Below are 26,698 nucleotides of genomic sequence, written 5' to 3' on the forward strand. Positions count from 1 at the left end.
AATCATACTTAGGCAGCCTGGGTTTCACGTGTGTTTTGTGGGTGTTTGTTCCTGTGTCAGTGTTTGTGCCACACAGGACTGTTTCGGTTTTGTCACGTTTGTTGGTTGTTTTGTATTTTGAAGTGTTTTGTTGACTTTCATTAAATAATTAACACTAACCACTCTGCGTTACACAATAAACAATTACACACACAGACATGGGGGGAACAGAGGGTTAATTACATGACAAGTAATGAGGGCAATGTAAACCAGTTGTGTGGGGAAACAAGACAAAACAAATGGAAAACGAAAGGTGGATCGGCGATGGCTAGAAGACCGGTGACGTCGACCGCCGACCGAACAAGGAGAGGAACCGACTTCGGCGGAAGTCGTGACATTACTCTACATGTAATTTTGAGTCAAATATAACCTATTTTTAAAACCTCTTATGAAGTTGATATTTTAGCATAATGTGGGAATTTGATATTTTGACTGATATTATGACTGTCTGTTTGTTTCATATCTGCAAAGTAGTTAAAACGCGGTCAGTTCCAATTTGAATGTGCAGTTGAAGTCAGAAGTTTACATACACTTAGGTTGGAGTCATTAAAACTTGTTTTTCAACCACTCCACAAAATTCTTGTTAACAAACTATAGTTTTGGCAAGTCGGTTTTGGCAAGTCGGTTAGGACATCTACTTTGTGCATGACTCAAGTAATTTTTCCAACAATTGTTTACAGACAGATTATTTCACTTATACCTCACTGTATCACAATTCCAGTGGTTCAGAAGTTTACATACACTAAGTTGACTGTGCCTTTAAACAGCTTGGACAATTCCAGAAAATGATGTCATGGCATTAGAAGTCTCTGATAGGCTAATTGACATCATTTGAGTCAATTGGAGGTGTACCTGTGGAACTCTGGTTCATCCTTGGGAGCAATTTCCAAACGCCTGAAGGTACCATGTTCATCTGTACAAACTATAGTACACAAGTATAAACACCATGGGCAAGGATTGGCAAGCAATGGAACAGGGATTTTTCAAAATAAAAGGCACTTCCGGGTTGGATTTCCTCAGATTTTCGCCTGCAAAATCAGTTCTGTTATACTCACAGACAATATTTTGACTGTTTTGGAAACTTTAGAGTGTTTTCTATCCTAATCTGTCAATTATATGCATATTCTAGCATCTGGGCCTGAGAAATAGTCCGTTTACCTTGGGAACGTTATTTTTCCAAACATAAAAATAGTGCCCCCTAGCTGAAAGAGGTTAAAAAAGGTATAATCTTTGTAAATTATATCATAAATAGGACTGGTGTAGTTGTCACACATGCAGCTAACAAAAATATATGGAAATATCTGCTCTCCCAAAGTTACAATCAACTAATTGCAGTATTACCGCAAAAATGGAAGAGGCAAGTGGAGGTGGGGGAAAGTAAGGAACTTGTCTGGCGGGCCCTGCATTAAAGACCAAAATTGGTTAAAGAAAATTGTGATAAATAAAAAAGTATACCAGTTTAATTTAAGGACCAAAACATTGACAGCCGTGCCATTTGGGGAGTTTCTCCCATTCTTCTCTGCAGATCCTCTCAAGCTCTGTCAGGTTGGATGGGGTGCGTCGCTGCACAGCTATTTTCAGGTCTCTCCAGAGGTGTTTGATAGGTTTCAAGTCCGGGCTCTGGCTGGGCCCCTCAAGGACATTCAGAGATTTGTTCTGAAACCACTCATGCGTTGTCTTGGCTGTGTGCTTAGGGTCGTTGTACTGTTGGAAGGTGAACCTTCGCCCCCAGTCTGAGGTCCGGAGCGCTCTGGAGCAGGTTTTCATCAAGGATCTCTCTGTTTTGTCATACCCATGGTATGCGGTCTCATATACCACGGCTGTCAGCCAATCAGCATTCAGGGCTGGAACCACCCAGTTTCTATATGAATACACTACTGTTCAAAAGTTTGGGGTCACTTAGAAATGTCCTTGTTTTTGAAAGGAAAGCTAAAATTTTTGTCCATTAAAATAACATAAAATTGATCAGAAATACAGTGCAGATATTGTTAATGTTGTAAATGACTATTGTAGCTGGAATCGTCTGATTTTTAATGGAATATCTACATAGGGGTACAGAGGCCCGTTATCAGCAACCATCACTCCTGTGTTCCAATGGCACATTGTGTTAGCTAATCAAGTTTATCATTTTAAAAGGCTAATTGATCATTAGAAACCCCTTTTGCAATTATGTTAGCACAGCTGAAAATTGTTGTTCTGATTAAACACAACACTTTTTAAACTATAAGAAATACTACAGTATTTCATTTGCATATACCTCCCCTCCCCCATATCACCATTTGTGCCACCATTAAGTGAGAAACCTACAGGTAACAGCCAAAATATAGGAAAGACCGATATAACTGGCAGCTTCAATAACTTCTTAGGGCTCCTTTTTTCTCAATTTCCACCTGAATGACGTTCCCAAAGTAAACTGCCTGTTGCTCATGCCAGGATATGCATATAATTGGTACCATTGGAAAGAAAACACTTTGAAGTTTGTAGAAATGTTAAAATAATGTAGGAGACTATAACACAATAGATATGGTAGGAGAAAATAAAAATAAAAACCAAACAGAATTTTGTTTTTGAGGCCGTGCTCTTACAATGGAAAGTATAGGTGCATTCGGAAGTCTAGCTCCCAGGATGCAATTCCTATGGCTTCCGCAGGGTGTCAGCAGTCTATGTTCAAGGTCAGGCTTGTAACTTCCAAAACAAATAAGAAATATGAGTTTTAGTACAAGGACACAGTCTTGGAAATTCGTGTTTGGGCGTGTGATGAAGACAAGACGCACCTGCTAAAACCGGTTTCCTATTGAACATATGTCTTTCTGTAAGAAATATTATAGTTTAATTACATTTTAGGGTATCTGAGGAGTAAATAGAAATGTATTTTGACATGTTGAAACAAAGTTTAGCGGTAGATTTTGGGATTCCTTTCTCTGCATGTTGAACGAGTGGATTACTCAAATCGATGGTGCCAACTAAATTGACTTTTTGGGATATAAAGAAGGATTTTATCTAACAAAACGACACTACATGTTATAGCTGGGACCCTTTGGATGACAAATCAGAGGAAGATTTTCAAAAAGTAAGTGAATATTTAATCGCTATTTGTGAATTTATGAAACCTGTGCCGGTGGAAAAATATTGTGATGTGGGGCGCCGTCCTCAAACAATCGCATGGCATGGTTTCGCTGTAATGGCAACTGTAAATCGGACAGTGCAGTTAGATTAACAAGAATTTAAGCTTTCAACCGATATAAGACACTTGTATGTACCTAAATGTTTAATATCCATAATTTGTATGATTATTTCATTAAATAGTACCCGCAAAACACCAGTCTCAACGTCAACAGGAAAGAGGCAACACCGAGATGCTGGCCTTCTAGGCAGAGTTCCTCTGTCCAGTGTTCTTTTGCCCATCTTAATCTTTAATTTTTGGGGGGCCAGTCTGAAATATGGAACTTTGCAACTCTGCCTAGAAGGCTAGCATCCCAGAGTCGCCTCTTCACTGTTGATGTTGAGACTGGTGTTTTGCGGCTACTATTTAATGAAGCTGCCAGTTATGGTGGTCTTTCCTTTATTTTGGCAGTTACCTGTAGGTTTCTCACTTAATGGTGGCACAAATTTTGATATGGGGGAGGGGAGGTATATGCAAATGAAATACTGTAGTATTTATTATAGTTAAAAAAGTGTTGTGTTTTTGCGGACATTACTGTAGTATTTACTTCAGTGTTTTTTTTGGATAATAAGGTACTATTTACTCTGGTATTCTACATTAAACTACAAAATTATATAGTAAGTACTACACATGATCGAGGGATACTATACATTATACATTATACAAAATGTTACAATATAATTCTATGGGTTTCTATAAACAAGACAAGTTCTCCAGTACTTTTGTAAACTTTTTAGTCGGTAGTTCTGAATGTAAAAAACATATTTAGTAGTCGCAAAGTTGGGGAACATGTCAGGACATATTAAAGTTGTGCAGTTGAAGTATTCTTGCCACCACGTGCTGATTGTTGACTCGACTGCCTCTGCATGATGATGATATTCCTTTCAATTAGGGTTTTACAGAACTCACAGATTTGTTTAATTGTTTAGTTAATTAATTGTCTATATAAAAATACATGATAATTAACAACTGATGGGAGTTATTATATAACAGAAAAACTTTGAAATGTAATCTTCATTCTAACCATAGTTCGATAAATTGCTGAGGGTTGACTTATTTTCTGATGGACTTTCACCGCCATCAAGTGGCCAAAGGCAATACATCAGCGAGTGACCGACAGATATTGGTAGAACATTGTCATATTTTTCTACAATTTATCTGTTGAAATGTTACATGTAGCAAGATACTTTGTTTGTTACGGAATAAAATGTTGACCATTGGCAGTCCAACAGATATTTGGGGACACTGGAACGTCACTGAAAGATTGTCATGCTTGCCATCGTATTAGTCAGAGAAATGTCTAGTAAAACATTTTCATAATCTGTTTACCGTTCTCTAAAACTGATGTCAGTTTTAGAATGAACAAACTACATATTTTGTTTGTTATGTGATAAAAAAAAAACGTACTGAACTTCAGTAAATAGGTAATCGCCTCTACGCATGAGTGAGAAGTTACAGGTATGTTTGCGCATGCGCAATCCACACAAKGTCATTGGCACGTGTGCGTGCTGTCATACGATCTATTTGCGTTACAAGAGGCTTCAGAATAGGATAAGACTATCCTGGCAGAAACAGTTTGAAGTTGTAAAGAACATATTATCTGCATAGAAAATGGCTAGAGGAAGTCGCAGTGCCAGTCGTTCTTCGGCACCACCAACTAGGTAATGTGTTTTGAACGATTATGCAACTAGGTCAGATGCCGGTTTATTAAAATGTTAACAGCCTCGTTTGCATAGCAGTTAACTGGTTATAGTGCTCATATGCATAATTGTAATTGAATGACACACGGCTGTTTTAGAAACACAGCCCTAAAACTACTGCCATATGACTGACACTTTTCCTAATAGTTGTCTGCATCACAAAGGTCCTTAGCTAAATTTGTGGGTCATTTTTCAGTTCTTGACCCCAAGGGCAGTGGGTAGAAGGTCAGCATTTGCTAGAAAAGTTAGCATAAACCAAAGAACAAATTATGCCATCAATTTAAATAATTGCTGTTTCTTATTGTCAGTCAGACTGTTTTCCTGCGCATATTCGTTCTTGGTGATAATAATCTATGTGGAGGTATAAGATTTAGAGATCAGCTATTTACTAACCAATAGAGGCCAAGTCTTTGAATGCATGTTCCCCAATGCTGAAGGGGGGCCCCGGGTGAAAAAGTTTGGGAACCCCTGATGTAGATAATGTAATGTATCAGGTAATGCAAGGCTGTCTGATTTAACAAAATAACAATTGTAGTCAGTGCAAGTGATGTCAGAGCAAAATTATGTTACATCAGTCTGACCCCCCTCCCCCTTAGGTATGTTGATGTTCCATTTTAGAGGCCATGTTCTCTTCATTGTGTGCTCTTTTATATTTCCAGCTCATCCCCGGCCCATCATGCCCCGGCTGCTCCACCCCCGTCAGCCCTCGCCGCTCCTGCCACGCCCCAAGGGCCCGGCCTCATGGCCCAGATGGCCACCACCGCAGCAGGGGTTGCAGTGGGCTCTGCCATGGGCCACGTCATGGGCAGTGCCCTCACAGGCGCCTTCAGTGGTGGCAGCAGCGCTGAATCAGCCACACCTGCCGCCAGCACATATCAGGTGAGCAGGGCAGGGGGCCCAGTGAATAGAAATAGTCAATTTTCCAATACTTCTAAATGGCTTCCTCTTCTTCAAGAACATTGACAGGTGATAGGGATTGATAGATTTTCACCATAGGTTATTCCATTCACCAGAACAGTGGACAAGGAGGTGATTTATGTTGGGCCGTTGTACTGGCAAAGCCTACCTGAACTCCTACCTAAATTCGATTCACCTGACAATGAGTGTCTTGTCTGAAAAGAACAACAGCCAAAGAAAGATAGGTTCTTCTGACAGTACTAAATTGGTGAGGATTGTTGGACACCAGAGGATGTCTCTGACTTTGGCAGCACAGGAGAGATAAGCTACTGCCCTAAGGGGTTTGACTTCTCAGCTTTCAAATTTACATTTTAGGAAACAGAATTGGACCTAACGACATTGTTTGACACTCAGTATTGTGCCATTGAAAAACAGGGAACTCTCTCTGTTATGTGACCAAAACACAGAGGCACGGATTTGGGGTATTTACAGATGTGACGTCGCAGTTTGATATATCACAGTTTGATTTCTTGATAGCTTTTCTGAAAATGGAACTAGACCTGTCCTAGAAAGCCCAAACTCCTCCCTTCAGCTAAGTGAGGTCATGCAAGCGACCCATTCACTCACTAAGAAGTGTCACATTATACTCCTTGATGTCAGACATTGACTCTACACGATGACTGAGGCAATTTAATCTAGCGCTGACAGTATTACAACAGCTAGAAAGAGTTCTATTAAAGGATTGTCTGGCCCATGGGATGTCTGAAAAGTGGCATTACTCCAACAAGATTAGTTCTGGTATTTATACAATTATGGTTGATTAATTTGATCACTTAGTATTATATCATGTAAGCATGCCATTGAGGTTTTGAAAGCAGAAGATCATGTAGCCTAGCCATAGCAATAGAATGCCCTAGATGCAGTAAACAAGGAACATAAAAGATAGCTTGTCGATACTGTTCTATGAAATCTCTGCAGAACTAAATCAAAAGGTGCATTATGCAGAAATGTATCGATAATTTAAATTTGCCTTGAATTTCCATGAAAGTATACAGCACGGTACTTGGAATGGCCAAACCAGACATTCGTCAGTAAACAAGCAACATTATGCAACTTTGAAATCTTCTATCAAGAAATTGCACTCCTTTACTACCAGGATATCAACCTCTCCCTCAACGTGATCAAGACAAAGGAGATGATTGTGGACTACAGAAAAAGGAGGGCTGAGAATGCCCCCATTCTCATCAACGGGGTTGTAGTGGAGCAGGTTGAGAGCTTCAAGTTCTTTGGCGTCCACATCACCAACAAACTATCATGGTCCAAACACAACAAGACAGTCGAAGAGGGCACGACAATGCCTATTCCTCCTCAGGAGACTGAAAAGATTTGGCATGGGTCCTCAGATCCTCAAATTCTACAGCTGCACCATCGAGAGCATCCTGACTGGTTGCATCACCGCCTGGTATGGCAACTGCTCGGCCTCTGTGACACAAGGCACTACAGAGGGTAGTGCGTACGACCCAGTACCTCACTGGGGCCAAGCTTCCGGCCATCCAGGACCTCTATACCAGGCGGTGTCAGAGAAAGGCCCAAAAAGGACTCCAGCCACCCTAGTCATAGACTGTTCTCTCTGCTACCGCACGGCAAGCGGTACCGGAGCACCAAGTCTAGGTCCAAAAGCTTTCTAAACAGCTTCTAACCCAAAGCCATAAGACTCCTGAACAGTTAATGAAATGGCTACCCGGACTATTTGCATTGTCCCCACCCCCATTTTTACGCTGCTGCTACTCTCCGTTTATTAGCCATGCATAGTCACTTTACTTCTACCTAGATGTACATATTACCTCAATTACCTCGACTAACTGGTGCCCCCGCACATTGACTCTGTACCGGTACCCCCTGTATATAGCCTCGCTATTGTTATTTTATTGTTGCTCCTTAATTATTAGTTATTTTTCTTCATTTTTATTTCTTTAACTTCAGTTTATTTTAGTAAATACTTTAACACTTTTTTTCTTAACTGCATTGTTGGTTAAGGGCTTGTAAGTGAGCACTTCATTGTAAGGTCTACACCTGTTGTGTTTGGCACATATGACATAAAATTTGATTTGTTATGTCAAAGATATATAAAGGACAGGTGGAAATGTTGCATAATGTATCTGAGCTAGCATGGAGATAATGACTGTCACACTGAAGTCAAATCAATACTTGTTTATAGTAGTGCAGATGTCTACAGTATATTTGACAAGTGTGTGTGTGTGTGTCTGTGCCATTACAGGAGGCCGCCGCTCGACCTGTCTCCTCCCAGCCGGGCCCATGCATGTTTGAGGTGCGACAGTTCCTGGACTGCGCCACCACTCAGGCTGACCTCAGCTTGTGTGAGGGCTTCAACGAGGCGCTCAAACAGTGCAAAGGCTCACATGGTAAGGTACTCATTAATGATTGGTAGTTATGAACACCCAATTGTATCACTGGGTTAAATTAGTGATGTAGAATAAATAGACCATAGCTGTGTTCGAATACTCGTACTATTTGTGACGGGAATTGATTATATAGTATGCTTATTGGTCATAGTATGGATATAGTTAGTATGCCAAAAGTTCCCGGATGTCGTACTAAATTCGCCAAAATATGATGTATACACGCAGAGGACACTATTCTTGTACTTTAGGGCCCAAAATGCAATTCTTCAGGAAATGGGAGTGGCTTCACATCTTTTACAGATTTGAAGGAAATGGCGGAAAATATGCAGTCGAAGTACAACTAGAGCAGATACAAATTCATTCCTTTAACTAATTGACAAATGTTAAGAAAATGTTGAGCAATGTAATAAAGTAATGACTTTTCAAATAAGTTACCTTACACGTTATTGGCTGACAATTTGTTAGCTACGCTGTCCTTACGAACCACATAGCGTATCATTACAGCAGTATGTACTGGTATGTTGTTAGCTAGCTACTTATACATCAAACTTGCCAGGATATTAACTATAGGCTATCTAACGAACCACCCAACGTTTATTGACTTGATTATTCTCGCCATTCTTAGCTTAGCTGGACATTCGGGTGCTTTCGTAAATTCGCTCTGGCTATCTACTCCGATTTAAGAGCACTATCGTCTGAGTGTACCAGAGCGCAGAATAATGAATTTACRAGCGCTCAACACCCATTGAATATGGCCGGTATCAGTAAATGTCGTCAAAAAAGCATAATTAAATTGTTGCCAGCAGCAGTTAGTCACCAACGCTCTGGATAACATGAAAACAGCCTAACCAGCTCTGCTAGGGCAAGTAAAATGGTCAGAGTGGTCTCATTTGTGTCTGGAAGTAGCTAGCCAACGTTAGCTTGGGTGCTTGACTGCCGTTGTTAGGTCAGAACGCTCAAAACAACCCTGCTCCTCGGCCCGAACGTCCAGTGTGCGCTCCGAGAGCGAAACGCTCTGAATTTACGAGCACACTCTGGCACTCCAGATTGAATTTAAGAACACACCCGACGTCTTAAAATGTCTAACCAGTCATTTGTTATGCTAGCAAGAGGTTGCATAGCAACAGCATCAACTTCCGGAAGACAGGCAAAGAGCTAGTGCGCTCAACTGAAAGCATACTGTTCCTTTACAGTATACTAAAATGAACTAATAGTATGTAGTGTATATACTCATTAAGTATACAGTATGTTAGTATGGGTATTCAAACACAGCTCATGAATGTCTACACATTTTCTGCTCAAGGGAGTGATCTAGAATTCTGTGGTATAACCAGAAGATATTTACATTTTTGTTCTATTTTTATTATGCTATTGGAAATGCCATTTTGATATTTATCAGATCTAGAAGATTAGGCTTGGTTATGCACATTTACTTGACTTGGCTATGCATATTTCAACACACCACACAATACATGGATGTGCATGCTTTGTTCAGTGTAATGCTTTGTTTTCTCGTTTGTGTATATTCTTTAGTATTTATCCTTTTCCGAGCCCTGACTGTTTTTAGAATATGATTTGCAGATAGTTATTTTATGAATCAATTGACCATGTCTTGTTTTTCCTGCAGGTATAACATCACTGGTTTGATCAAAGATGTTAGGAGTCAAAACAAGACACTGTTTTCAGATAAACACATCAGATGTGCCACTCGGTCATGAAATAAACTCTATTCAACTCTCCACTGTAACAAGAAAGAAATTATGTTTGTTCACTGTTGATATGTCACGAAATGTATGATTTATTATAATTTTTTTGGTAATGTATATGAGATTGTGAAATAAAGAGCTGCTATTTACTTTCTGCTGGATTCCTCTGTTCAGCATTTTTATTGTCTGTCACGTTTAACAACCTAAAGGATGGTTAAATAGTTTGCTTGTCCATCCTCAAAATGACCCTTGGAATGAAGTGCTTCAGACGAGAGAAATTAAACATGTAGGTATCCAAGTGAGAATATTGAAAGAAGAGAAATGCGTAATGAATCTTGTGTGCTCTGCTTTACTCTTTCGTGTAGATTTTTTTTTTTCACTATATTGTCAATTAAACTCTTAATGATCTGACCCTTTTTTTCAATTTCTGCCTAAAATGGACCTGAAGCAAGGATATGCATATTCTTGATACCATTTGAAAGGAAACACTTTGAAGTTTGTGGCAATGTAAAATTAATGTAGGAGAATATAACACATTAGATCTGGTAAAAGATGATACAAACAAATTTGTTTTTTTTCATCTTTGAAATGCAAGAGAAAGGCCATAATACAATATTGCAGCTTGGGTGACATTTAGATTTTGACCACTAGGTGGCAGCAGTGTTTGCGTAAAGTTTCAGATTGATCCAGTGGAGCATTACAATACTGCACAGTATTTTGTATAAAGTCTGTCAAAATGTGCCGAATTGGTCAATTGATACATTTTCAAGGACATAACTATAGAAAACATACAAAAATGATATGGTAAAACATTTCAGTTTACACACTCCCAGGAATGTCATACATGATGGAACATTAGCTTATACACTAACTTTCACACATCTAGATGGCCGGGCGGGTTGGGTGTGGAGCCAGAGACTGCAGGGGTTCAAACTGTAGAACCCAGTTCCTACATTTGAAAATAAAAATAGATTTTATCAAACAAGACTATGCTACATTTTATCTCTGTAGTCATTTACAACAATGTTTACACTGTATTTCTGATCAATTTTTGAACAGTAGTGTGAATTTTTTTAAATGACAATTCATAGGACCAATATTGTCCACAATGTTTTTATTTTTTTATCATATGCCATGGGATGCTATCTAAAATGATAATGGCCAATCCTCAAATGGTTTTAGTTCTTGAGATACCCCTACCGGAGGTATCTCTAAGGTCACCCATATATGAAATGGATGGTTGTATAAAACCATTTGACTGTAAAAGTGGTTAAGTTAATTGATATTGTGACCCCCCCTTAACTCAAACAGTGTATATCATCTATGAATATTTGTGTTTAACAGACAACTTACCGAGTCAAATGTTCTCTCATTCAGTGCAGTATGGTCATGTCTGACAGAAATACATACATTTACATTTAAGTCATTTAGCAGACGCTCTTATCCAGAGCGACTTACAAATTGGTGCATTCACCTTATGATATCCAGTGGAACCACTTTACAATAGTGCATCTAACTCTTTTAAGGGGGAGGGGGGGTTAGAAGGATTACTTTATCCTATCCTAGGTATTCCTTAAAGAGGTGGGGTTTCAGGTGTCTCCGGAAGGTGGTGATTGACTCCGCTGACCTGGCGTCGTGAGGGAGTTTGTTCCACCATTGGGGTGCCAGAGCAGCGAACAGTTTTGACTGGGCTGAGCGGGAACTGTACTTCCTCAGAGGTAGGGAGGCGAGCAGGCCAGAGGTGGATGAACGCAGTGCCCTTGTTTGGGTGTAGGGCCTGATCAGAGCCTGAAGGTACGGAGGTGCCGTTCCCCTCACAGCTCCGTAGGCAAGCACCATGGTCTTGTAGCGGATGCGAGCTTCAACTGGAAGCCAGTGGAGAGAGCGGAGGAGCGGGGTGACGTGAGAGAACTTGGGAAGGTTGAACACCAGACGGGCTGCGGCGTTCTGGATGAGTTGTAGGGGTTTAATAGCACAGGCAGGGAGCCCAGCCAACAGCGAGTTGCAGTAGTCCAGACGGGAGATGACAAGTGCCTGGATTAGGACCTGCGCCGCTTCCTGTGTGAGGCAGGGTCGTACTCTGCGAATGTTGTAGAGCATGAACCTACAGGAACGGGTCACCGCCTTGATGTKAGTTGAGAACGACAGGGTGTTGTCCAGGATCACGCCAAGGTTCTTAGCACTCTGGGAGGAGGACACAATGGAGTTGTCAACCGTGATGGCGAGATCATGGAACGGGCAGTCCTTCCCCGGGAGGAAGAGCAGCTCCGTCTTGCCGAGGTTCAGCTTGAGGTGGTGATCCGTCATCCACACTGATATGTCTGCCAGACATGCAGAGATGCGATTCGCCACCTGGTTATCAGAGGGGGGAAAGGAGAAGATTAATTGTGTGTCGTCTGCATAGCAATGATAGGAGAGACCATGTGAGGATGCATGAAGATATCCTAATGCTGTTTGTTTGTGTATGTAAACAGTAACAGTAACATGTTTCTTGATGATGTGGCTCTTGCAATTTGCTATATGGAAAACAGAATAATGCCTGGCTGGAGGGAGGTGGCCCACATACAGTAAGCTCATGTAACCCAAAATTGCACGGTCTGATATTACTAAAATGTGGAATACATGTAGTCACTTGTCTGCTTTACATACACAAACAAACAGCATTAGGATATCTTCATGCATCTTGGAAAAATAGACCTGTAAACACACAGATACAATAGGCAGAAATATCTTCACTTTTTGGTAGCTGTTACATAGATAACTTTCCAAGTCAAATTTGATCTCATTCAGTGCTGTATGGTCCTGCCTGACAAAAATGCATACAGTTACAAGTTTTTTTAAATGTTGTGGCCATTGTAATCAGCTCTAAGGCAACTGGGCTCAGACACTGAAAACTGTAATTTTTTCCAGTCAAAGGTTTCTCTGTGGATTTTATATGTTCAGCCTCTACCGTTGCAATTACTTTACCCCCCCTCCTCCCTAGATTTGACTCCAAATCCAATATGGCTGCCACAGTACAATTAAATGGTGGTTTAATAAACTGTATTATGTACACACTTTAAGTGAAATACATTTTTCAGATGTGTGTACTGCACTTACGACCTGTACTCAAGGCTATTTTTGTGTACTTCAACTATGTGAGGAATCCAATGTGCTCACCATATACACTAGAACACTTTTGTCTGGATATATAAAAAGGCAGCAGACTGCTTGGATTGGCAACACCAAGAATTCAAATTCACCCTCTCTCTAGCTCTACAACTTGCCCCCACTGTGGTATAACTTGCGCCTTAAAGATTGGGCTCTTCAGTCACCTCCTTATCAAAGTAAGCTTTGATTCATTGCTAGTCCAATACATCTGCCTGAATCCAATAACCTTCTGCTGGATCACTGTATTTGTGATGCATATTGGGATGTTCCGGTGCACTCTTGTCCTATTTGAGTTGAGCTGGCACATTGCTTCTTCCAGACAATCATGTCCACCATCCTGGCTGTCTGCTCCGAAGTTGCCTTATACACTATATACACAAAAGTATGTGGACACCCCTTCAAATTAGTGGATTCGGCTATTTCAGCCACACCCGTTGCTGACAGGTGTATAACATACACAAGCCTAAGATCACCATGCACAAGCGTCAGCTGGGGTTGTGTAAAGCTCGTCCGTCATTTGACTCTGGAGCCGTGGAAACGCTTTCTCTGGTGAGATGAATCACGCTTCACCATCTGGCAGTCTAACGAACAAAGCTGGGTTTGGCGGATGCCAGGAGAACGGTATCTACCCCAATGTATAGTGCCAACTGTAAAGTTTGGTGGAGGAAGAATAATGTTCTGAGGCTGAACTTGACTGGCCTGCACAGAGCCCTGACCTCAACCCCATCGAACACCTTTGGGATTAATTGGAACGCCGACTGCAAGCCAAGCCTAATTGCCCAACATCAGTGCCCGACCTCACTAATGCTTTTGTTGCTGAATGGAAGCAAGTCCCGACAGCAATGTTCCAATATCTAGTGGAAAGCCTTCCCAGAAGAGTGGAAGCTGTTATAGCAGCAAAGGGGGGACCAATTCCATATTAATGCCCATGATTTTGAAATGAGATGTTCGACAAGCAGGTGTCCACATACTTTTCGTCATGTAGTGTATGTTGACTTGGTAACATTATGGTGTATGGGGAGGATGCAACCACACATGACAAGCTGGGGTGACTCATGCATTGGTCTGGGAAATTGTGCTAATACATCCCTATAAGGACATATGCCATTTTGGCAAACAAAAGGCACCTTAGGATGGTAAAACTTGCTGTATGTGATCGTTTATGGTGGCTGGGGATTGACTGTTAGATAGTGGTCTCTGTGCACCATGCTTGATCAGCTCTACCTCCTCTGCAACCCTTTTACTGTCCATCAAAGCCCAAGGATGTGTGTGTCCCTCTATGTCCCTCACAACCAATGCTTCTTAGTCATAGTCTATGACCTAGCTACACTAACTAACCTGAAGTCACCCTCACAGGTTCTGTCACTCTCTACAACTCCTGCATGCGTGCCCCAGTCCATTATCAATGCCAACCACCCAGAGATAATATTGGCCAAATGATCATCCTACCCGACTTCGAAAGGAATATAAAGAAATATGTAGGACGTGACCTGCAGGACTTTTTGCCACATTCAACGTACAAAACATAGCAACAGTCATCAAAATTGTTCAAAGGTTTTAAAAACAATCATAATGAATGCAACAGTTGAACAATGGATGAAGATGCTCTAAACTTTTAGAATTTTTATAATCCATCAGATATTGACTTATAGCACCTAAAAACATTTTACTGGCATGTACAAAATAAGTTCAAGGATTTTGGTGGGAATTCAGGTATTACATACATTTTCTTCCTAGAATACACTCATATATAAATGTTCTTATTTGATCAGGTATTTTTTAAATGTTTTGTTCAAATAAAGAAAATTATATATGACCTATTTGCATAAATAGGCTGGCTGTATTTGTATACACAGTTGAAGTCGGAAGTTTACATACACTTAGGTTGGAGACATTAAAACTCGTTTTTCAACCACTCCACAAATTTCTTGTTAACAAACTATAATTTTGGCAAGTCGGTTAGGAAATTTACTTTAGAAGCTTCTGATAGGCTAATTTACATAATTTGAGTCAATTGGAGGTGTACCTGTGGATGTATTTCAAGGCTTACCTTCAAACTTAGTTCCTCTTTGCTTGACATCAGAAAAAAAATTGTAGACCTCCACAACTCTGGTTCATCCTTGGGAGCAATTTTCAAACGCCTGAAGGTACCACGTTCATCTGAACAAACAATAGTACGCAAGTATAAACACCATGGGACCACGTAGCCGTCATACCACTCAGGAAGGAGATGCGTTCTGTCTCCTAGAGATGAACGTACTTTGGTGCGAAAGTGCAAATCAATCCCAGAACAACAGCAAAGGACCTTGTGAAGATGCTGGAGGAAACAGGTACAAAAGTATCTATATCCACAGTAAAACAAGTCCTATATCGACATAACCTGAAAGGCCGCTCAGCAAGGAAGAAGCCACTGCTCCAAAACTGTCAGTTATATTTCCTGTTAAGGCACGGGCTGATTTTAAGGTTTTACTGCTAACCTACAAAGCATTACATGGGCTTTCTCCTACCTATCTTTCCGATTTGGTCCTGCCGTACATACCTACACGTACGCTACGGTCACAAGACGCAGGCCTCCTTACCGTCCCGAGAATTTCTAAGCAAACAGCTGGAGGCAGGGCTTTCTCCTATAGAGCTCAATTTTTATGAAATGGTCTGCCTACCCATGTGAGAGACGCAGACTCGGTCTCAACCAAGTCTTTATTGAAGACTCATCTCTTCAGTAGGTCCTATGATTGAGTGTAGTCTGGCCCAGGAGTATGAAGGTGAACGGAAAGACACTGGAGCAACGAACCGCCCTTGCTGTCTCTGCCTGGCCGGTTCCCCTCTCTCCACTGGGATTCTCTGCCTCTAACCMTATTACAGGGGCTGAGTCACTGGCTTACTGGTGTTCTTCCATGCCGTCCCTAAGAGGGGTGCGTCACTTGAGTGGGTTGAGTCGCTGACGTGATCTTCCTGTCCGGGTTGGCGCCCCCCCTTGGGTTGTGCCGTGGCAGAGATCTTTGTGGAATATACTCTGCCCTGTCTCAGGATGGTAAGTTGGTGGTTGAAGATATCCTTCTAGTGGTGTGGGGGCTGTGCAAAGTGGGTGGGAGTATATCCTGCCTGTTTGGCCCTGTCCGGTGGTATCGTCGGATGGGGCCACAGTGTCTCCCGACCCCTCCTGTCTCAGCCTCCAGTATTTATGCTGCAGTAGTTTATGTGTCGGGGTGCTAGGGTCAGTCTGTTATATCTGGAGTATTTCTCCTGTCTTATCCGGTGTCCTGTGTGAATTTAAGTATGCTCTCTCTAATTCTCTCTCTTTCTCTGTCTTTCTTTATCTCCTCCCTTTCTTTCTTTCTTTCTCTCTCTCGGAGGACCTGAGCCCTAGGACCATGCCTCAGGACTACCTGGCCTGATGACTCCTTGCTGTCCCCAGTCCACCTGGCTGTGCTGCTGCTCCAGTTTCAACTGTTCTGCTTGCGGCTATGGAACCCTGACCTGTTCACCGAACATGCTACCTGTCCCAGACCTGCTGTTTTCAACTCTCTAGAGACAACAGGAGCGGTAGAGATACTCTCAATGATCGGCTATGAAAATCCAACTGACATTTACTCTTGAGGTGCTGACCTGTTGCATCCTCGACAACCACTGTGATTATTATTAGTTGCTGACCCTGCTGGTCATCTATGAACATTTGAACATCTTGGCCATGTTCTGTTATAATGTCCACCCGGCACAGCCAGAAGAGGACTGGCCACCCCTCATAGCCTGGTTCCTCTCTAGGTTTCTTCCTAGGTTTTGGCCTTTCTAGGGAGTTTTTCCTAGCCAACGTGCTTCTACACCTGCATTGCTTGCTGTTTGGGGTTTTAGGCTGGGTTTCTGTACAGCACTTTGTGACATCAGCTGATGTAAGAAGGGTTTTATAAATGAACTTTGATTGATAGTCACGTGATTTACATAAAATATGACCAGTCCCTGCTCACTTATTGACGTATTCCTAATTAGTGCGGTCAGATGCCGCCCGCCAACTCCAAGTCGAAGTCACGGTGATGCCAGGCAGGTAGCTAGCTAGCTAACTGTGTAGCCAGATTCGTTCTTAAGTTGTTCTTAAGTTGTGTAGTCAATAGCTGCAATAATGAGTGAAGAGAAGGATACAAAAAAAACAGAAAATGTATAATTTCCACAAGAAATGAGAGGAGGATTATTTTTTCGTGTCAAACTCAAAATGTGTGTGCCTCATCTGCCATAATAGCATCGCAATCCCAAAGTAACATAGAACAACATTTTAAAACCACACACAAAACCCAGGAAAGAGATTTTCCAGCAAAGACTGAATTACAAAGGAGAAAGGTACAATAACTAAAAAATTTACTGGCAGCGCAGAAGTCAATTTTCACAATGCCTGTGACCAAAGGGAATGCGGCAACCATTGCACCTTATTGTGAGTCACATTCTTGCTAAGCATAAAAAGTTGTTCAAAGATGGGGAGATGATCAAGGAAGCATTTATTGAGGCTGAACACTCGCTGTTTAAGAATAAGACCGAAATTATGGCTGCCATCAATGACATTCAGTTGTCCAGAAATACGGTGGTAAGAAGATGTGAGGGAATAGCGGAGAACCTCGAGGATCAACTGAAAAATGATATTGACAACTGCAAGTGTTATTCCCTCCAGTTTGTCGAGTCCACAGATATGGTAGATGTAGCACAGTTATGCATTTTCATCAGAATGGTATTTGACAACATGAGTACAATGGAGGAACTACTCGCCATTTTGCCACTGTAAGGACATACAAGGGGCAAAGATATTTTTCAAGCTTTTATGGAGTTTGCTAACAAATTCCAATTATCCTTTTGTAAGTTTGTCTCCGTTACTACCGATGGAACACCTGCTATGGTAGGCCTCATTAGTGGGTTCGTTGCATTGTGCAAACATGATGATTCTTTCCCAGACTTTCTTAGTCATCCCTGCGTAATTTATCAGCAATCTTTGTGCGGAAAGATGTTAAACATGAAAGAGGTGATGGATGTTGCGATGAAGATTGTGTGATCTATTCGAGCAAGAAGCCTACAGTGGAGGCTATTTCATGCTCACTTAGAAGAGACTGAAGCGGAGAAGGTTGGGCACACCTGCTTTAATGGTTCAAACAGCAGACCAACAATCAGCCTGTTATTGGTGCTTAGTAAACGTTTGGAAAAAATTGTGTTAGAACCAAATACAATGTTATTTTACAGAAAACAAATCAACAACAGACTTTCAGCATGCTTATAAGGAAGGGCACTCAACATGCTCGGCACTGACACAAACGACTGATGATTGACTGATGACTCGACTCCTCTGATGTCAAAAACTACAGACCGGTATCCCTTCTTTCTTTTCTTTGCAAAACACTGAGCATGCTGTCTCTGACCAACTCTCTCGCTATCACTCTCAGAGCAACAAGTCAGGCTTCAAGACATGTCACTCAACCAAGACGGCTCGTCTCTGTGTCACGGAGGCTCTCCGCACTGCCAAAGCTAAATCTCATCCTCCTAGATCTATCTGCTGCCTTCGACCTTGTGAACCATCAGAGACCCCCCCCCCCCCCCCCCCACTACCCTCTCAGGGTTGGGAGTCTCAGTCTGTGCACACTCTTGGTATTGCATCCTACTTGGCAGGCCATTCCTACCAGGTGACGTGGAGAGGATCTGTGTCTGCACCACGTACTCTCACTAGTGGTGTCCCCCAGGGCTCGGTTCTAGGCCCTCTACTCTTCTCTCTATACACCAAGTGACTTGGCTCCGTCATATCCTCGCATGGTCTCTCCTATCATTGCTATGCGGATGACACTCAACTACTTTTCTCCTTCCCTGTTCTGGCACCCAGGTGGCGACACGTATCTCTGCATCCCTGGCAGATATCTCAGCTTGGATGTAGGCTCAACACCTCAAGCTCAACCTCGACAAGACAGAGCTACTTTTCCTCCCGGGGAAGGCCTGCCCGCTCCAAGACCTCTCCATCACGGTTGACAACGCCACGGTGTGTCCCTACCAGAGTGCAAAAAACCTTGGCGTGACCATAGAAAACACCCTGTCGTTCTCTGCAAACATCAAAGCAGTGACTCACTCCTGCAGGTTAACTCTCTACAACATCCGTAGAGTATGACCCTACCTCACACAGGAAACAACGTAGGTCCTAATCCAGGCACTTGTCATCTCCCTTCTGGACTACTGCAACTCACTGTTGGCTGGGCTCCCAGCTTGTGTCATCAAACCCCTGCAATTTATCCAGAATGCTGCAGCTCGCCTGGTGTTCAACCTTCACAAGTTCTTCCATGTCACCACGCTGTTCCGCACACTCCACTGGCTTCTTGTCGAAGCTCGCACCCACTACAAGACCATGGTACTTGCTTACGGAGCAGCAAGAGGAACTGCCCCTCCCTACCTTCAGACTATACTCAAACCCTACACCCCAACCAGAGCACTCTGTTCTGCCACCTCTGGTCTCTTGGCCCTCCCACCCCTACGGGAGGGCAGCTCCCAAGCTCTTCTCTGTTCTGGCACCCCAATGGTGGAACCAACATCCCCCTGAAGCTAGGACAGCAGAGTCCCTGCCCATCCTCCGAAAACATCTAAAACCCAAAGAGTATCTTACATAATCCCATTTTTCTGGTAGCTACATCATTGATGAAAAATGTACTTACTATGACTGTGATATGTGGTTGTCCCACCTAGCTATATTAAGATGAATGCATTAACTATAAGTCGCTCTGGATAAGAGCGTCTGCTAAACGACTAAAATGTAAATAGATTAATAAGAAGATTGTGGGAGCTGTTTTGTTAGACTTTAATACAGCCTTTGATATCATTGATCATAACATATTGCTGGAAAAACGTAGGTTTTATGGATTAACTTCCTCTGTCTTATCATGGATTGGCAGTTACCAAAGTCAAAGGAGGGATTGACTGCATCACTATTTGTCTTTGTGCGAGGTGTTGAAGGTACCAAACTGACACTCATCGGTATCACACAGTCCCCAGGTCCAGAAAAGAGGCTGGGAAACACACAGTATTAAATAGAGCCATGACTTAATGGAACTCTCTGCCACCCTAGGTAACTCAAGCTAGTAATAAAACCAGATAAAATAACACCTTACAACCCAGTGGAGACAGTGAAGAGAAGCACAGATATTTTTGTGCATTTTGCATTGTAGTATGTATGTGATACGTGGTTGGGATACAACTTTGATATGTGGTTGTCTCATCTGGCTATCTTAAGATGAATGCACTAGGCGTGGGTCGCTCTGGATGGCTAAATTGTAATGTAAATGTGCTATGTATTTGTATTTTTATTGACCCTTTATTTAACGAGGCAAGTCAGTTAAGAACAAATTCTTATTTACAATGACGGCCAAGCCCTAACCCGGACAACGCTGGGGCAATTGTGCGCCACCATATGGGACTCCCAATCACGGCCGGTTGTGATACAGCCTGGAATCAAACCAGCGTCTGTAGTGATRCCTCTAGCACTGAGATGCAGTGCCTTAGACCGCTGCGCCACTCGGGAGCCCGAGTGTATGTATGTGTATTTATGTATATTATGTGTTTTATTTATTGTATTGTTTCCTGTTTGGACCCCAGGAGGAGTACCCGCTGCCTCTGCAGCTGCTGATTCGGGATCGTAATAAAATATGAAATACGTCACGATGAGCGTGGGTTTCAAAGTGCAAGGACTGTCTGGTGCGCATCCACGTGGTGGGTTTATACACGGAACAAAAATATGAACGCAACATGTAAAGTTTGGTCCCATGTTTCATGAGCTGAAATAAAAGATCCCAGAAATGTTCCATACTCACAAAAAGCTTATTTCTCTCAAATGTTGTGCTCAAATTTGTTTACATCCCTGTTAGTGAGCATTTMTCCTTTGCCAAGATCATCCATCCACCTGAAAAGTGTGGCATATCAAGAAGCTGATTAAACAGCATGATCATTACACATGTGCACCTTGTGCTGGGAACAATAAAAGGCCACTCTAAAATGTGCAGTTTTGTCAGACAACACAACGCCACAGATGTCTCCAGTTTTGAGGGAGCATGCAATTGGCATGCCTTTTTTAAGGTATCTGTGACCAACAAATGCATATCTATATTCCCAGTCATGTGAAATGGATAGATTAGGGCCTAATTTATTTATTTCAATTGACTGATTTCCTTATGAACTGTAACTCAGTAAAATCTTTGAAATTGTTGCAAGTTGCGTTTATATTTTTGATCACTATAGTTAGTTTACAACTGCACATTCATATTAGTACAGCATTTTTCTTTATTTGAACTAACAATAGATAGCTACCAAGCGGCTGGACCAGTTTTCCCCAGTGACTGATGTGTAACGTAAAGTTTTGCTTACTAGCCAGCCACTAGCATCAATGCCTCTGTCAGGCCAATACTACTAAGTTTACTTTAATGAAATATATGAAAATGATCATGACTAGTATTAATCTCATTTCCATGTCATTGGTTAGTCAGCATGCAAAATACCTGTATACTGTCTATCACTGAGATCAATTATTTGCATTTAAATTAACAAAATCAGATTAACTAGCGAGTCCAGCCTACCCTTTCTCACTCCTTTTCAGTGACTGTACTACAAAACAATGCAGACCAATACAACAATGATCATGCCTAAATACATTGATATGGTATGATATGTGAGTTGTACAGTAGTAGACCTAGCTACAAGCTGTATGTGTGTGAACATCTCTCTCTCCCTATACTTCACAATATGTACGTTTTAGCTACTTTACAACTACATAGCATGTTAGCTAACCCTTCCCCTAACCAGAACCAGAACCCGAACTTTAACCCTAAACATTAGCCTAACTAACATTAGCCACCTAGCTAACGTTAGCATTAGCCTCCTAGCAACCTAGCTACTGTAACGTTAGCCACACATTGGAATTCGTAACATACCATACGTTTTGAAAATTCGTAACATATTGTATGTTTTGCAAATTCATAACATATTGTACGAATTGCATTCCGTAACATATACAAATAATAATTTGTAACATATCATATGAAATTGTCCTTCATGGGCAAATTTTGTCATCAAACTTTGTCATCTAAGTCTGGCATTCTCTGTATTTATGGTGCTTTCAAGACAACAACAAAAAAAGGTTGAATCACGATGACGTCAGTGACCTTCAGGTCAGAGCTCTAGAAAGAATCCCGAGTTCCCGACTTGCAATTCCGAGTTGGATGACCGTTCAAAACGTATTTTCCCAGTCGGAGCTCGTTTTTTCGTGAGTTCCCAGTTTTCTTGAACTCACTGAAATCAGATTTCCCAGTTCTGAGTTTCCAGTTGTTTTGAGCGTGGCAGAAGTCATACTGGATTGACAGCATGGCCAATGTTGAATGTTTATCCTTTAAAGCTTGGAAAAGAGACCCTTAAACCCAGACTTGGAACCACACACCCAGTCCACTGAATAACAGGCTAGTGATTGCTTTGCAATGCTTGCAGTTAGCCACTGAATCCTTCCAAACCACTCACTGTTGAATTTGCGATTTCCAACTTGTTGTGTAATGTTTATGTCCAATGGCCGATGAGCACCGATACGTTTCATCTATAATTTCTCTTCATTATTTCTCTTCATATGACCAGGAATTAAATTATTTGCCAGTAGATTGTCGACTTGATTCATGATGATGACTGCTACATAATTTTAGCTGTGGCCAATGACCTTGAGTCTTCTTGGATGGGCACTTCTAACATAACTCTACCCTTATATTTGGCGGTGACTTAGTGTCCCCATGAGTGACAGAACACTGAGCCAATCATGGCGCAACTAAAGAACATTACCAATCCTTATGCTCCGTATATTCCACTGGCTGCCCCACCACTGCAGAAAGCACTAAGCTAGGCTGAAACACATTATGAGGTTAATATAACCTAGCTTATGAAAAAAAGTTTACAACGTAGGTGCACCGGCCGAGAGAAATTTGAGTAATCATGGTGACAGACATTGAAACATTCAATACCTTCTTGCACACTCTTACCTGCATCTAGCTGATCGAGGCTGTGATCATTAGTCCAACAGTTGCAAACAAGAGTTTATATTGGACAAATTCAGTTATGTTTATCCCCATTTCATTCCGTTTGCTTCCGTTTAAGAAAGGTTTTTCAACAGAATCTACAGAATGAATACACCCCTGATCACACGAAAACACAGTTCACTCTCATAACAGTCACATACTAACAGCACGATCCCTTTGATCGTTGTATAATTACTTATCGTATCTACGCGCTCTCCTCCTCTCACCTTTTCCCTTAGCTTGTGGACTTCCAGGTGTCTGTGATCAGCTGTCTGTGACCAGGCAAAAAAAACTTTCCAACCCAAACTATCATATCATAACCACTAACGGCTACACACAGCCTACATCGTTGTCACCATGTTAATGTCATGGTCAACATACTACTAGAACTAACGCGTTAGTAAACCCGCTACAATCATGCAGTATAGTGTACAGTCAACAGCAAGTAGTTTAGCAGTTACACCGGCGGGCACCGGTGGCAATAAATTAATAAAACCAAAAGCTTACCTTTACTAGGAAGAGTTCCCGTGTTGGATAGCCATAGCCAGCTAGCTAACATAGAATCCCTCTCTGTTGAGCTGGGTGTTTGAGTAGGCTAAACTACCTGTCTGCATTCGCTAGCTAAGAATGTGAAAATGAAAAAAATACAACTTAATATAGCTAACTCTCTCTCTCTCGCTTGCTTCTCCTTCATTCTTTAAGAAATGTATTTGTTCAAAACTGTTCAACTATTGTCTTTCTCTCTTTGAGTCAGCTACTCACCACATTTGATGCACTGCAGTGCTAGCTAGCTGTAGCTTATGCTTTCAGTACAATATTCATTCTCTGATTCTTTGATTGGGTGGACAACATGTCAGTTCATGCTGCAAGAGCTCTGATACGTTTGAGGACGTCGTCCGGAAGTTGTCATAATTACTGTGTAAATCTATGGAAGGGGGTGAGAACCGCGAGCCTCCTAGGTTTTGTATTGAAGTCAAGGTACCCAGAGGAGGACGGAAACTAGCTGTCCTCCGGCTAAACCATGGTGCTACCTTACAAAGTGCTGTTGAGAATACTGTAGACCTTCATTGCAAAACACACCCATTGTCATTACTTTGCATGAATTGATATCTCCGAATTTTTAAACAATGTCAAATTTGAATACAAAATCATTGGTTTAGCTTCTATCTATTCTGTGGCTGCATGAAATAGCAAACATAACGTGAATTCAGCGAAGACATTACTTCATCTTTGTGGCTCCCTGATGAAACGGTAACATCCATGACTGTAGTTAGGCCACAGATAAACAATGAACTAGTTAATGGGTTAGTTATAAAAATCTTGAGCAAGTGCTTGGCTCCTTCTCGACGCTGCGTGCGCACATATACACTCTGAAATCTACACCCATCGTGAAGTATGGCACCGCCCGTGACAAGAGTGTGTCCCTTGTCACTAGCCTAGCCGAGCAAGGAGTTTTTGTATGGAGGTCAATGAGTGTCGAATTTGATCAACAAAAAAATGTATGGCTTATCTGCTATGTGAGGTTTATTTGGTCAAATAGAAGTTTTGTAATGCTTAATTAAGTTGTTAGGAGTGCACTGATATAAGTAGGACATGTGACATCCTGGCAACTTTGAGAAAAATAGTTTATATCGGGGTCGCCTCAAGATGGCTATGCATATTCATGGCATGAGGCTAGTAGCATAGCATCTCTATCTATTGAATACAGGCGGTTGACGTCAACAACCCTCATCAAATATTCAAAAAATGATTACAATAATGAGATGTATCCACCAATCCAAAGAAAAGATAGGTGGGAGCTAGACAGCCCGCCGTGCCGCTTTGTGGACAACATATCCCATTGTTAGGGCGTAGAGACATGCATCCTGTCAGTATATCCATAATATTTGGCCTAGAGGATAAAAGGAATTTACTAAGTGGGAACCTGAGGTGTGAACTGTGGGAACCAACAAATCACAGCTTGTGAGATATTAACGTCATGGCAGCAATGTTACTGTCCCGGCAGAAACATCAAGACTTACGGTTTTCAGATTATTATTATTATTATTATTTCTTTAATTTTACCCCCTTTTCTCCCCAATTTTCGTGGTATCCAATCGCTAGTAATTACTATCTTGTCTCATCGCTACAACTCCCGTACGGGCTCGGGAGAGACGAAGGTCGAAAGCCATGCGTCCTCCGAAGCACAACCCAACCAAGCCGCACTGCTTCTTAACACAGCGCGCCTCCAACCCGGAAGCCAGCCGCACCAATGTGTCGGAGGAAACACCGTGCACCCTCCCCCCTTGGTTAGCGCGCACTGCGCCCGGCCCGCCACAGGAGTCGCTGGAGCGCGATGAGACAAGGATATCCCTACCGGCCAAACCCTCCCTAACCCGGACGACGCTAGGCCAATTGTGCGWCGCCCAACGGACCTCCCGGTCGCGGCCGGCTGCGACAGAGCCTGGGTGCGAACCCAGAGACTCTGGTGGCACAGCTAGCGCTGCGATGCAGTGCCCTAGACCACTGCGCCACCCGGGAGGCCCTGGTTTTCAGATTTTACCATCAAAATAAAATAAAGTAAAACACTATGTGTATGATAAGAAATCAATCATTTTTGCAGCTTTGTCCATAATGCATAATGTTAAAATAATGTTACAAAAAATCTAAACCGTAGTGCCGGAAGACGTGGGTAAAAAGGGCCTCCGCAGTCTGCAGGGCCGTAGGGAGACCGGGCAACGGGAGGAGACGGCAGGATTTCGAAAACCGATCCACAACAACCAGGATCGTGGTGTTCCCCTGAGACGGGGGAAGGTCGGTGAGGAAGTCAACCAACAGATGTGACCTAGGCCGTTGTGGAACGGGGAGGGGCAGTAACTTCCTTCTAGGCAGGTGTCTAGGAGCCTTACTCTGAGCGCACACCAAACAGGAGGAGACATAAAACCTCACGTCCTTAGCTAAAGTGGGCCACCAGTACCTCCCCCTAAGGCCCCGCACCGTCCTCTCAACTCCCGGATGACCCGAGGAGGCTAGCGTGTGAGCCCACCGGATCAATCTCTCACGAACACCAAGCGTCACATACTTCCGGCCCGCTGGACACTGTGGTGGCGTGGGTTCTAACCGTGACGCCCGCTCGATGTCCGCGTCCACCTCCTATACCACCGGTGCCACCAGACATGAGGCCGGAAGTATGGGAGTAGGATCGATGGACTGCTCCTCGGTATCATAGAGATGGGACAGTGCGTCGGCCTTAGTGTTACGGGAACCTGGTCAAAAAGAGATGGTAAAACGAAATCTGGTGAAAAACATGGCCCAACTTGCCTGGCGAGGATTCAGTCTCCTCGCTGCCCGGATATACTCCAGATTACGGTGGTCAGTCCAGATGAGAAAAGGGTGTTTATCCCCCTCAAGCCAATGTCTCCACACCTTCAGAGCTTTTACCACAGCCAGCAACTCCCGGTCCCCCACGTCATAGTTTCGCTCCGACGGACTGAGCTTCCTCGGGAAAAAAAGCACAGGGGCGAAGCTTCGGTGGCGTGCCCGAGCGCTGTGATAGCAAGGCTCCAACCCCAGCCTCGAATGTGTCCACCTC

The 26,698-nt window shown here is 42.5% G+C and overlaps 1 protein-coding gene across 1 annotated transcript; it reads left to right on the forward strand.

Moving 5' to 3' along the window:
• Positions 1–4,690: 4,690 nt before the first annotated feature.
• Positions 4,691–10,339, forward strand: LOC111963775 (coiled-coil-helix-coiled-coil-helix domain-containing protein 10, mitochondrial). The gene is made up of 4 exons (XM_023987278.2): positions 4,691–4,863; positions 5,562–5,781; positions 8,078–8,222; positions 9,850–10,339. The coding sequence occupies exons 1-4, from the start codon at positions 4,814–4,816 to the stop codon at positions 9,867–9,869; spliced, it is 435 nt and encodes a 144-aa protein (XP_023843046.1). The 5' UTR covers positions 4,691–4,813; the 3' UTR covers positions 9,870–10,339.
• Positions 10,340–26,698: the final 16,359 nt, after the last annotated feature.

The sequence above is a fragment of the Salvelinus sp. IW2-2015 genome, linkage group LG5 (genome assembly GCF_002910315.2).
Source record: "Salvelinus sp. IW2-2015 linkage group LG5, ASM291031v2, whole genome shotgun sequence".
NCBI classification, from domain to species: domain Eukaryota; kingdom Metazoa; phylum Chordata; class Actinopteri; order Salmoniformes; family Salmonidae; genus Salvelinus; species Salvelinus sp. IW2-2015.